Source organism: Thalassophryne amazonica, chromosome 2 (assembly GCF_902500255.1).
Source record: "Thalassophryne amazonica chromosome 2, fThaAma1.1, whole genome shotgun sequence".
Classification (NCBI taxonomy): domain Eukaryota; kingdom Metazoa; phylum Chordata; class Actinopteri; order Batrachoidiformes; family Batrachoididae; genus Thalassophryne; species Thalassophryne amazonica.
Window position 1 is genome coordinate 64,518,720 of NC_047104.1, and position 13,069 is coordinate 64,531,788.

The 13,069-nt window shown below is 41.5% G+C and overlaps 1 protein-coding gene across 3 annotated transcripts in view; it reads left to right on the forward strand.

Annotated features, from left to right (window-relative positions):
- The window catches only part of myo5aa (myosin VAa), a 208,208-nt gene that overhangs the window by 110,212 nt on the left and 84,927 nt on the right, over positions 1-13,069 (forward strand). For all 3 annotated transcript variants that reach the window (XM_034186870.1, XM_034186852.1, XM_034186861.1), the window contains exons 10-14: positions 431-696; positions 805-886; positions 1,432-1,572; positions 2,204-2,329; positions 9,365-9,448. In XM_034186870.1, coding sequence (XP_034042761.1) covers positions 431-696; positions 805-886; positions 1,432-1,572; positions 2,204-2,329; positions 9,365-9,448 — 699 coding nt within the window. The remainder of the gene's footprint in view (positions 1-430; positions 697-804; positions 887-1,431; positions 1,573-2,203; positions 2,330-9,364; positions 9,449-13,069) is intronic.

The following is a 13,069-nucleotide window of genomic DNA, read 5'->3' on the forward strand; positions in this document are numbered from 1 at the left end:
AGAGCAGTGTGGTTGGAGACTGCTGGAGTGTTCAGTCACTTCCAGAGGGGCTGTTCCATTCCGATCATATAAAAGGGAAAGTGAGTGTCAATCCCTCACAAGGTGTCTCACATGTTGCACACGTTCTTAGTCGCAGAGATGACATGGTGAGGGGTACGGGGCATCCACCTGATGATTTGGCGAGGGAGTTCATTGCGGCACTTTTTTGGTTTGTTAAAAATTCAAGTGATGTGCAGGCACTGCCCCGTGAGTGAGGCGAGGAGATGAACGACTGCAAACCTTGCGCCGAACTGCATGAATGTCCTCGCGGATGCCATTCGCAGCCTGTCGCAGCCCATTGAGATATTAGCCTAAGATCAGAGTCTGGGCTGGATGGCAATTTTGCCAAAAAAAGATTTTATTTATTTTTATTTAATTATTTTTTCTTTAGCCCAACAATCACCATCTGACGGCGTTCTGCGATCTGGTGGGCGTGACGTACCAGGACATGTCTCAATGGCTGTGCCATAGGAAACTGAAGACGGCCACGGAGACCTACATCAAGCCCCTCCCCCGTCTGCAGGCCACCAATGCCCGTGACGCGCTGTCCAAACATATCTATGCCAAACTCTTCAACTGGATAGTGGAGCATATCAACAAGGCTCTGATCACCAATGTCAAACAGCACTCCTTCATTGGGGTTCTTGATATTTATGGGTACGTCTGTGCACTTTGACAACAAAATTATCTAAAATCTAAAGAACTTTGAATTGACTTAAATATTATTCAGTAGGTTTATTCTGCTTTCTTTGCCTTCTTTTCAAGGTTTGAGACATTTGATATCAACAGCTTTGAGCAGTTCTGTATCAACTATGCCAACGAGAAGCTGCAACAGCAGTTTAACATGGTTAGTCCTGCACAGTTTACCAGCTAACCTTTATGAAACAATGTTTGTTTTCCCACACTGCAGCCTGTGGGCTAGATGTCAGATTTGGTCACTATGTGCAGGGAATCAGTCAGTTTGTCACTGACTCAGTCAGGCAGGGAGTCAGTCCAACAACATTTCACTTGTTAGTGACATTATACTATACTGGGCTAATTGTCACAAAACTTGGTATGTGCATTACACATAGTGACCCTAAGAAGATTATTGGTTTTGGAGTCAAAGGTCAAGGTCACTGGAGCATACTCAGCAAAAATCTTGTGATGTCAACGCCTTTCCTCATTGTGTGATTGTCACCCAACTTGGTATATGCATTAGGCATGGTGACCCCAAGAAGCCTGTTGATTTTGGGGGTCAAAAGGTCAATCACTGAATTGTACTGTGTAAAGCATCACTTGTCAATGGTATCAGTGTTTACACAGGGTGCCATTGGGCAGTGTATACTGTGCACTTATCTTTGATACATCTGCAGACCTAAACCTGGGCTTACTGTGTGTGTGCATGTGCAGCACGTCTTCAAGCTGGAGCAGGAGGAGTACATGAAGGAGCAGATCCCCTGGACTCTGATCGACTTCTACGACAATCAACCCTGCATCAACCTCATAGAAGCCAAGATGGGTGTTCTGGACCTGTTGGACGAGGAGTGCAGGGTCATTTTCCAAACTTTTTCAGTAGTTCCATTGCATTAACTATGAGTCAACTTAATGGTGTCTAATATTAGCAGGAAAAAAATGGCAGTGCAAGTCTTTGTTCTCCAGTATGTATTGAGATCTGAAAAAATTCAGTAATTGAATCATTCTGGATTGATAAGAGTGAATTTTATGCTTGATTTAATTTGCTTTACTTGACATTGCATGTCCTGTGATGTGACACATGCATATTCATAGACCGAACATGATGTTGCAGGTTTGTCAGACCAGTATAAGCTCTTCACAAGTTAATAGGAAAGTTAATTCAAAAGAAATTCAAAAGATAAATGTAATATAAACATGTTAACCCATCACAAGACACCAGTGCATCTTCAGTATTCCATGGATTAATTTTTTTTTACAAATTCCTGAAACTTCTGGATGGATAAACACCATCTTTCCAAAAGATACCCCATATTTGATGTTTTGTTGGCAGAGAATGCTTTGTGGTTTTGCCCGAACTTTCAGCTCAGGTGTTCATCTGAGTTGAAGTTTCATAGCAGTCACAGCCATAGCTGTAGCAGTTGGTGTAATTACACACAGATGGATGTAGAAATGGTTTCTTATTAATGACTTGTTCTTTTGACAACAGATGCCGAAAGGGTCAGATGATTCATGGGCTCAGAAACTGTACAATACCCATCTAAAGAAGTGTGTTCTCTTTGAAAAGCCGCGCATGTCCAACCGCGCCTTTATCATCCAACATTTTGCTGACAAGGTGAGCTTGGCTGTTTTCTTTCTGAAATATTTGCACATTATTGGGGTCCTTCACTGTATCTAAATAAGCACATAAATGATATGTTACCCCCGTTTCGGGTATAAAGTAATGGAGTGCCTGTTTGTGGTTTGCAAGATCAACTGCTTCTCTAACATTTAGGAAGAAACTGTCTACAGAGACAGTTGCATTGCTATTAAAAACCATAAATAGAATCGCTGGAGGATGGGAGAGTCTCTTTTCAGTGATGGCACTGTTTTCATTCATTAAAAGCACTTTACCATAAAGGCCAACAGTAAGCTTGCCCATATATTAAAATGGGTCCTTTGGGGAAATATTTACTGTAAATAGGCAACTCTGAAACTCACTGTTGACTTGAAGTTGTCTCTGGCCACCGCAACCTAATTTCAAAGCAAAATGGGCAAACGTAATTATTGAACATAAGGTCAGGTGAGTCTTAAATTATTTTTTTTAACATGAAAGACTTATCATTTACTGTTAGAAGATTGAGAATTACAAGTTTTGCATTATTGTGTTAATAAGCTTGACGAGATGGACCTTATTCATTCACTCTGCATTTTAGAGGCTACAGGCCTAGGTGTAAAAAGCCTTCGAATAGATAAAGGAGCCTAGAAAAATGCTCAAACCCTGGGCATAGATGAATGAATCTATCCCCTCTGGTTTAATGCAACAACTCAAAAACAGTAAATGCTATAATCTCGTAAGGCTCCAAATTATAAAGGTCATATAATGAGGATAAACTGATGAAAGTTTGGTTCACAGTGATACACCAAATAAATACACACGCAAGTTTCTTGTGCTTATGCAATATAGCTTAGAACTCTTAGGAGCCTGTTGGACGTGATTGGCCCTGTATTGTTTGTTTGTTTAATCTATTTTTTATTGATTCATGTCTTCTTTGTCTTTCGGGTCTCCACAGCAGATCACTCGTTTCCATCTCACCCTGTCCTCTGTATCTTCCTCTGTCACACCAACCACCTGCATGTCCTCCCTCAGCACATCCATAAACCTCCTCTTTGGCCTCCCTCTTCTCCTCCTGCCTGGTGGCTCCATCCTCAGCATCCTTCTCCCTATATACCCTGGGTCCCTCCTCTGCCCATGTCCAAACCATCTCAATCTCGCCTCTGACTTTGTCTCCAAACCGTCCCACCTGAGCTGTCCCTCTGATATCTTCATTCCTAATCTTGTCCATTCTTGTCACTCCCAAAGAGAATCTCAACATCTTCAGCTCTGCCACCTCCAGCTCTGCCTCCTGTCTTTTTGTTAGTGCCACCGTCTCTAAACCGTACAACATAGCTGGTCAAACTACTGTCTTGTAAACTTTCCCCTTCACTCTTGCTGATATTCTTCGGTCACAAATCACTCCTGCCACCTTTCTCCACCCACTCCACCCTGCCTGCACTCTCTTCTTAACCTCTCTACCACACTCTCCATTACTTTGAACAGTTGACCCCAAATATTTAAACTCATCTACTTTCACCACTTCTACTCCTTGTAACTGCACTATTCCACTGGGCTCCCTCTCATTCACACACATGTACTCAGTCTTGCTTCTACTGACTTTCATTCCCCTTCTCTCCAAAGCATATCTCCACCTCTCCAGACTAGGCTCAACTTGCTCTCGACTCTCACTATAGATCACAGTGTCATCTGCAAACATCATAGTCCATGAGAACTCCTGTCTGATCTCATCCGTCAACCTGTCCATCACCACTGCAAACAAAAAGGGACTCAGAGCTGATCCTTGGTGTAATCCCACCTCCACCTTGAATGAGTCTGTCGTTTCGACTGCGCATCTCACCGCTGTCACACTGTTCTTGTACATGTCCTGCACTACCCTAACATACTTCTCTGCCACTCCAGACTTCCTCATACAATACCACAGCTCTTCTCTTGGCACCCTATCATAAGCTTTTTCTAAGTCCACAAACACACATTGTAACTCTTTCTGGCCTTCTCTGTACTTCTCCAACTGTATTCTCAGAGCAAACATTGCATCTGTAGTGCTGTTTCTCAGCATGAAACCATATTGCTGCTCACAGATCTTCCTTGTTCTTGAAAATAGGAACCAGCACACTTGGTCTCTACTCCTCAGGCATCCTCTCACTTTCCAAGATTTTATTAAACAATCTGGTTAGAAACCTTACTGCCATCTCTCCTAGACATTTCCATGCCTCCACTGGAATGTCATATGGACCAGCTGCCTTTCCACTCTTCATCCTCTTTATAGCAGCCCTCACTTCTTCCTTACTAATCTCGTGTACTTCCTGATTTACTCTCACCACATTATCTAGCCTTTTCTCTCACTCATTTTCTTTATTCTTCAGCTCTTCAAAATATTGCCTCTACCTTCTCAGCACACACTCCTCACTTGTCAGCACATTACCATGTGCATGTTTTACCACCCTAACCTGCTGCACATCCTTTCCAGCTCTGTCCCTTTGTCTAGCCAATCGGTACAAGTCCTTTTCTCCTTCCATGCTATTCAACTTCTTGTACAGTTTGCAATATGCCTTTTCCTTCACTTTTGCCACTTCTCTTTTCGCCTTACACCGCATCTCCTTGTACTCCTGTCTACTTTCTTCATCTCGCCGACTATCCCAAAACTTGCCAACCTCTCTCTCCTTATGCTTTCCTGGACCTCTTCATTCCACCACCAAGTCTCCTTGTCTTCTTTCCACTGTCCAGATGTCATACCCAGTACTGTCCTAGCTGTCTTCCTCACCACATCTGCAGTACTTTTCCAGTTGTCCAAAATTGCTTCCCCTCCAACCAGTGCGTCTCTCACCTGCTCGCTAAATTTCACACAAGTCTTCCTCCTTCAGCTTCCACTATCTGATCCTTGTTGAGCTCTCACTCTCTTCTTCTTCTTTACCTCTAAAGTCATCCTACAAACAACCATCCTATGCTGTCTAACGACACTCTCTCCTGCCACCACCTTACAGTCTCTGATTTCTTTTAGCTTGCATCTGCTATAAAGAATGTAGTCCACTTGTGTGCACCTTCCTCCACTCTTATATGTTACCCTGTGCTCCTCCCTTTTCTTAAAGTAGGTATTCACCACAGCCATTTCCATCCTTTTTGCAAAATCAATGACCATCTGTCCTTCCCCATTCCTATCCTTGATACCATATCTACCCATTACTTCCTCATCACCTCTGTTCCCTTCACCAACATGCCCATTGAAGTCCGCTCCTATCACCACTCTTTCATGCTTGGGCACACTCTCCACCACCTCATCTAACACACTCCAGAAATCTTCTTTCTCCTTCATCTCACAACCTACCTGTGGGGCATATGCACTGATGATATTCATCATCAGCCCTTCAATTTCCAACTTCACACTCATCACCCTGTCAGACACTCGCTTTACCTCCAACACACTTTTAACATACTCTTCCTTTAAAATGAACCCAACACCATTTCTCTTCCTGTCCTCACCATGGTACAACAATTTGTACCCACCGCCGATGCTCCTGCTCTTACTTCCCTTCCACTTGGTCTCTTGCACACACAATATGTCTACCTTTCTCCTCTCCATCATATCAGCCAGCTCTCTCCCTTTACCAGTCATACTGTATAAATACAATCCCAATTCCATTGAAGTTGGGACATTGTGTGAAATGTAAATAAAACAGAATACAATGATTTGCAAATCCTCTTCAACCTATATTCAATTCAATACACCACAAAGACGAGATATTTAATGTTCAAACTGATGGACTTTTTTGTTTTTGTGCATATATTTGCTCATTTTGTAATGGATGCCTGCAACACGTTTCAAAAAAGCTTGGACAGTGGCAACAAAAGACTGGGAAAGGTGATGAGTGCTCAAAGAACACCTGTTTGGAACATTTCACAGGTGAACAGGTTAATTGGAAACAGGTGAGTGTCATGATTGGGTATAAAAGGAGCATCCCCAAAAGGCTCAGCCGTTCACAAGCAAAGATGGGGCGAGGATCACCACTTTGTGAACAACTGCATGAAAAAAATAGTCCAACAGTTTAAGAATAATGTTTCTCAACGTTCATTTGCAAGGAATTTAGGGATTCCATCATCTACAGTCCATAATATAATCAGAAGATTCAGGGAATCTGGAGAACTTTCTACATGTAAGCAGCAAGGCCAAAAACGAACATTGAATGCCCGTGACCTTCGATCCCTCAGGCAGCACTGCATTAAAAACCGATGACATTGTGTAAAGGATCTTACTGCGTGGGCTCAGGAACACTTCAGAAAACCACTGACAGTTAACACAGTTCGTCGCTACATCGACAAGTGCAATTTAAAACTCTACCATGCAAAGCAAAAGCCACACATCAACAACATCCAGGAACGCCACCGCCTTCTCTGAGCCCAAGGTCATTTGAAATGGATGGACGTGAAGTGGAAAAGTGTGCTGTGGTCTGATGAGTCCACATTTCAAATTGTTTTTAGAAATCATGGACGTCGTGTCCTCCAGACAAAAGAGGAAAAAGATCATCCAGATTGTTACCAGTGCAGAGTTCAAAAGCCAGCATCTGTGATGGTATGGGGGTGTGTTAGTGCCCATGGCATGGGCAACTTACACATCTGTGATGCCACCATCAATGCTGAAAGGTACATCCAGGTTTTGGTCCAACACATGCTGCCATCCAAGCAATGTCTTTTTCAGGGACATCCCTGCTTATTTCAGCAAGACAGTGCCAAGCCACATTCTGCACGTGTTACAACAGCGTGGCTTTGTGGTAAAAGAGTGCAGGTACTAGACTGACCTGCCTGCAGTCCAGACCTGTCGTCCGTTAAAAATGTGTGGCGCAAAATACGACAATGGAGACCCCGGACTGTTGAACAACTGAAGTAGTACATCAAGCAAATATGGGGAAGAATTCCACCTACAAAGCTTCAACAATTAGTGTCCTCAGTTCCCAAACACTTGAGTGTTGTTAGAAGGAAAGGTGATGTAACACAGTGGCAAACATACCACTGTCCCAGCTTTTTTGAAATGTGTTACCGGCATCCATTGTAAAATGAGCAAATGTTTGCACAAAAACAAAGTCTATCAGTTTAAACATTAAATATCTTGTTTATCGGTTGGAACATTAGATATCTTATTTTTGTGGTGTATTGAATTGAATATAGGTTGAGGAGGATTTGCAAATCATTGTATTCTGTTTTTATTTACATTTTACACAACATCCCAACTTCACTGGAATTGGGGTTGTAAATGAACAAAAACAAACCCCAAAAACAAACCAAAGGAAAAATAAAAAAACACACACACAAAGGAAACAAACAAAAGCACACATGATGAACGATAAGGGTGTAACGATGCATGTATTTGTATTAAACCATTTCGGTATGGGACGTTCGGTTCGGTACAGGGCTCTGCACAGTTGAGTTTGCGTTTGTGTGTTTACATTCAGTGTTGCCAACTGGGTGACTTTCTTGCTAAATTTGGTGACTTTCCAAACCTTCTTGATGACTTATTTTCTCAAAAGCGACTAGCGACAAATGTAACTACTTTTCCTGGTGTTACCGGAGACTTTTCTGATGCTTGGCGACTGAAAATGAAACTCTCTGTTGTCACTGAGCGGCAGCAGGTCTCCCCCTCCTCTGCAGCCTGAAAGCACTGAGACGAGGGTTATCTACAATCCTCCTCACTCGGACTCGCTTAGCTTACTGACCTTGTTTGCTGCACTGATTAAATAGTCGCCAGATTTGAGAAGCCGTGGCCTGGGGAAGTTATTTTATTTTAATAAGTGATGGCCAATTTTAATGGCAAAATAAATAAACAAATCAAGAGTCAAGTTTATTTGTGGTTCTAAATATTTTTAAGGTGGTTTTACTCACTTTTTTTTGCCTCTCCCACAATGTTTTTGTTTGCAAAACTTTATTTAAAAAGATATATTAACAAACATTAAATGAACAGTTAAGGCCACAATAACATTCAAAGTATTATTATAAATAGTAAGAGATAGAAAATAAAATAAATTGTACAAAAGTAAAGGGATTCTTTAACATTAATTCTCTTTTAAAAATTCCTTATAGAGTGTGACAGTTTTGAACAAGTTGATTTTTCTGGCAAAAAAATATGAAAATTGAATAAAGCTGAACAGGGCTTCATGCTGGAACCGTTGTGCTGCACTTTACTTGTGGAAAGGTTTTGTTAAAAGCTGTTTACTAGGAATTTTTTTTAAAATAATATTTCATACATTTGTTGTTTATTTGAGGACATTTTATTTAACTGATTACCAGGCAACACTTTGCAATTATTTTATATTCCTGCTTGTATAATGTTACAATAAACTGTTGGTTTAAACAACAAGCAAATTTAGGTTTTGCATTTTGTTCCCATACTGTACCAAAAATGAACTAAACCATGACCTCAAAACCGAGGTACGTACTGAACCGTGATTTTTGTGTATCGTTACACCCCAAATGACAGATCAGTAACTTAAAGGAAAAAGAACGAGTAGCTCCTGCGACTGCGCGAGTGGCAGGCAGGCAGAAGACAAAGATGACCAAGAGCGAGAATATGCCAATTTCACTTCGTTTCATTATGGGTACCTTTACGGAGGGGAGAGATGCTTCATGAAGTTAAACAAAGGCTCCCAGTGGTGATGGAACCTATTGCATTTGAGCGTGTACTCAAATTTTTCCAGTTGCAAAAGAAACAAGGCATCATGCAACCATACCATAAAGGTGGCAAGTGCAACTTCATGTCTGGGCCTGTTGTAGGGTATAATGTTATCATCACATGCACAATGGAAAATAGGAGCAGGTGGGATTGAAATTAGCTTGTTGGTCCGTTTGTCTTATTTCCAAAGCCTCAGTCTGCTAGTTACAAAGGTCACTGCTGTTGTTACTGAATTTAGAAGTCAGCTGACTCATTAGATTAAGGAAAATCTAAAGGGGCACATTTGCTACAAGAAAGGAAGTTTGTATTTAAACAGTCAAGCAAGTAAGTCTGTTTCAAGATGGGTGCCTTACAAGCTAACTGACTGCTCTTAATTCTGTTTTATTGTTGTGGAAAAGGTGGAATATCAATGTGAAGGTTTTCTGGAGAAGAACAAGGATACGGTGAATGAAGAACAGATCACTGTGATGAAGGCCAGCAAGGTGACGTTCACACTCACAACAGACACTGAGAGCTCAGGATTTATAATCCTGCAGACAACAGCAGAAGAGAAAACAAACACATCAATGTACAAAATAAAATCACTATAAAACTTCAGGGGCACTAATGTTTCTTTGTAAGTTAAGCAGGATGGTGTGTATGTAAAGTGGATGTTTCACAGAAGAATTTTAAAATCATCAGGATAATTTATGTGTGCAGAACACAGACTATTTTCTCCTGAACACACAGTTGCTACCTTAAACTAAGGCAGCAGCGCCCTCCACTGGATGTGTGAAGCTCCATTTGATGACGTCAGTGGTGACAAATCTTTAACAATCATCCACATTCAGTTTATGTTTAGGAAACTTGGCAATTATTACTACATTTAATTTACTACATTTACTTAATTGGAAAATAATTGTTGTTACTCTTTGTTGTTGAAGAAAAAACTAATTTAATCTCTTTGAAGATTTGCTACTTTTGCACTCTTTGTCAAAATCTTTAAAATTTTGACAGTTCTTGAGGCAAAGGAATTTTCAAAAACATTATCTCTTGAGCTTTGCAAAAGTGTAGTGTAGATTGTCTGACATTTGTCAAATTAAATAATTAATTGGTTAACTGTAAAACTGAGAAATTAATATTGAAAGTGATTTGTATTTATTTTTAGTTGTTTTTTCTGCTGCAGGTATAGATACGGTGCATCTGGAAAGTATTCACAGTGCTTCAGTTTTTCCACATTTTATGTTAGCCTTATTCCAAAATGGATGGAATTCATTTTTTTCTTCAAAATTCTACAGGCAATAAATACCCCATAATGACAATGTGAAAAAGTACAACCTTTTCATTAAGCTCAAAATTGAGCTCAGGTGCACCTTGTTTCCACTGATCATCCTTGAGATGTTTCTACAGCTTAATTGGAGTTCAGCTGGGGTAAATTGAATTTACTGAATGTAATTTTAAAAGACACACACCTGTCTACATATATAGTCCCACAGTTGACAGTGCATGTCAGAGCACAAACCAAGCATGAAGTCAAAGGAATTGTCTGTAGACCTCTGAGACAGGATTGTCTTGAGGCACAAATCTGGGGAAGAGTACAGAAACAGTTTTGCTTCTTTGAAGGTCCCAATGAGCACAGTGGCCTCCATCATTCATAAATTGAAGAAGTTCGGATCCACCAGGACTCTTCCTACACCTGGCCGTCAAAACCGCAATCGTGGGAGAATGGCCTTAGGGAGGTGACCAAGAACCTGATGGTCACTCTGTCAGAGCTCCAGCATTCCTCTGTGAAGAGAGGAGAACTTTCCAGAAGGACAACCATCTCTGCAGCAATCTAGCAATCAGGCCTGTATGGTAGAGTAGCTAAATGAAGCCACTCCTTAGTAAAAGGCACATGGCAGCCCACCTGCAGTTTGCCAAAAGGCACCTGTAGGACTCTCAGACCATGAGAAACAAAATTCTCTTGTCTGATGAGATAAAGATTGAACTCTTTGGTGTGAATGACAGGCGTCATGTTTGGAGGAGGCCAGGTACTATCTCTACAGTGAATGACGGTGGTGGCAGCATCATGCTGTGTGGATGTTTTTCAACGGCAGGAATTGAGAGACTAGTCATGATTGATGGAAAGATGAATGCAGCAATGTACAGAAACATCCTAGGTAAAAACTTGCTCCACAGCGATCTTGACCTCAGACTGGGGCAACGGTTCATCTTTCAGCAGGACAATGACCCTAAGCACACAGCCAAGATATCAAAGGAGTGGCTTCAGGACAACTCTGTGAATGTCGAGTGGCCCAGCCAGAGCCCAGACCTGAATCTGATTGAACATCTCTGGAGAGATCTGAAAATGGCTGTGCACCAACGCTCCCCATCCATCCTGATGAAGCTTGAGAGGTGCTGCAAAGAGAAATGGGCAAAACTGTCCAAAGATAGGTGCGCCAAGCTTGTTGCATCATATTCAAGAAGACTGGAGGCTGCAGTTGCTGCCAAAGGTGCATCAGCAAAGTATTAGGCAATGCTTATGTACTGTGATTTCTTAGTTTGTTTGTTTTTTTTTAATAAATTTGGGGGGAAAAAAACTTTTTTCATGTTGTCATTATGGGATGTTGTGAGTATAATATGTGGAAAAAGTGACGTGCTGTGAATACTTTCCAGATGCGTCGTATAAGGATGGATGACTTTACTGCTGGAAATGAAATGAATTTCAGAAATGCATAATCATAATTCAGAGTTGCCATAAAACTCACATATCACCACAGCACATCTGAAATCAAAAGGATTTTTCACAATGACTGACCGTATGTATAATAGAAACTTCAATAGATAAGTACTTTATTTTATTATTCACTTTATTAGATTTACAGTGAGGAAAATAAGTATTTGAACACCCTGCGATTTTGCAAGTTCTCCCACTTAGAAATCATGGAGGGGTCTGAAATTTTCATCTTAGGTGCATGTCCACTGTGAGAGACATAATCAAAAAAAAATCCGTAAATCACAATGTATGATTTTTTTTAAAATAATTTATTTGCATGTTACTGCTACAAATAAGTATTTCAACACCTGCCAATCAGCAGAAATTCTGGCCCGCAAAGACCTGTTAGTCCACCTCTAAAAAGTCCACCTCCACTCCACTTGTTATTCCAAATTAGAAGCACCTATTTGAGGTCGTTAGCTGCATAAAGACACCTGTCCACCCCACACAAACAGTAAGACTCCAGCTACTAACATGGCTAAGACCAAAGAGCTGTCCAAAGACACCAAAGACAAAATTGTAGACCTCCACAAGGCTGGAAAGGGCTACGAGACAATTGCCAAGCAGCTTGATGAAAAAAGATAAACTGTTGGAGCAATTATTAGAAAATGGAAGAAGCTAAACATGACTGTCAGTCTCCCTCGGACTGGGGCTCCATGCAAGATCCCACCTCGTGGCGTATCAATTATCCAAAGAAAGGTGAGGAATCAGCCCAGAACTGCACTGGAGGAGCTGGTCAATGACCTGAAGAGAGCTGGCACCACTGTTTCCAAGATTACTGTACACTAAGACGTAATGGGTTAAAATCATGCATGGCACGGAAGGTTCCCCTGCTTAAATCAGCACACGTACAGGCCCGTCTTAAGTTTGCTCATGACCATTTGGATGATCCAGAGGAGTCATGGGAGAAAGTTATGTGGTCAGATGAGACCAAAATAGAACTTTTTGGTCTTAATTCCACTCGCCGTGTTTGGAGGAAGAAGAATGCTGAGTACCATCCCAAAAACACCGTCCCTACTGTGAAGCATGGGGGTGGAAGCATCATGCTTTGGGGGTGTTTTTCTGCACATGGGACAGGACGACTGCACTGTATTAAGGAGAGGATGACCGGGGCCATTTTTGCGAGATTTTGGGAAACAACCTCCTTCCCTCAGTTAGAGCATTGAAGATGGGTCATGGATGGGTCTTCCAACATGACAATGACCCGAAACACACAGCCAGGATAACCAAGGAGTGGCTCCGTAAGAAGCATATCAAGGTTCTAGAGTGGCCTAGCCAGTCACCAGACCTAAACCCAATAGAAAATCTTTGGCGGGAGCTCAAACTCCGTGTTTCTCAGCGACATCCCAGTAACCTGGCTGATCTAGAG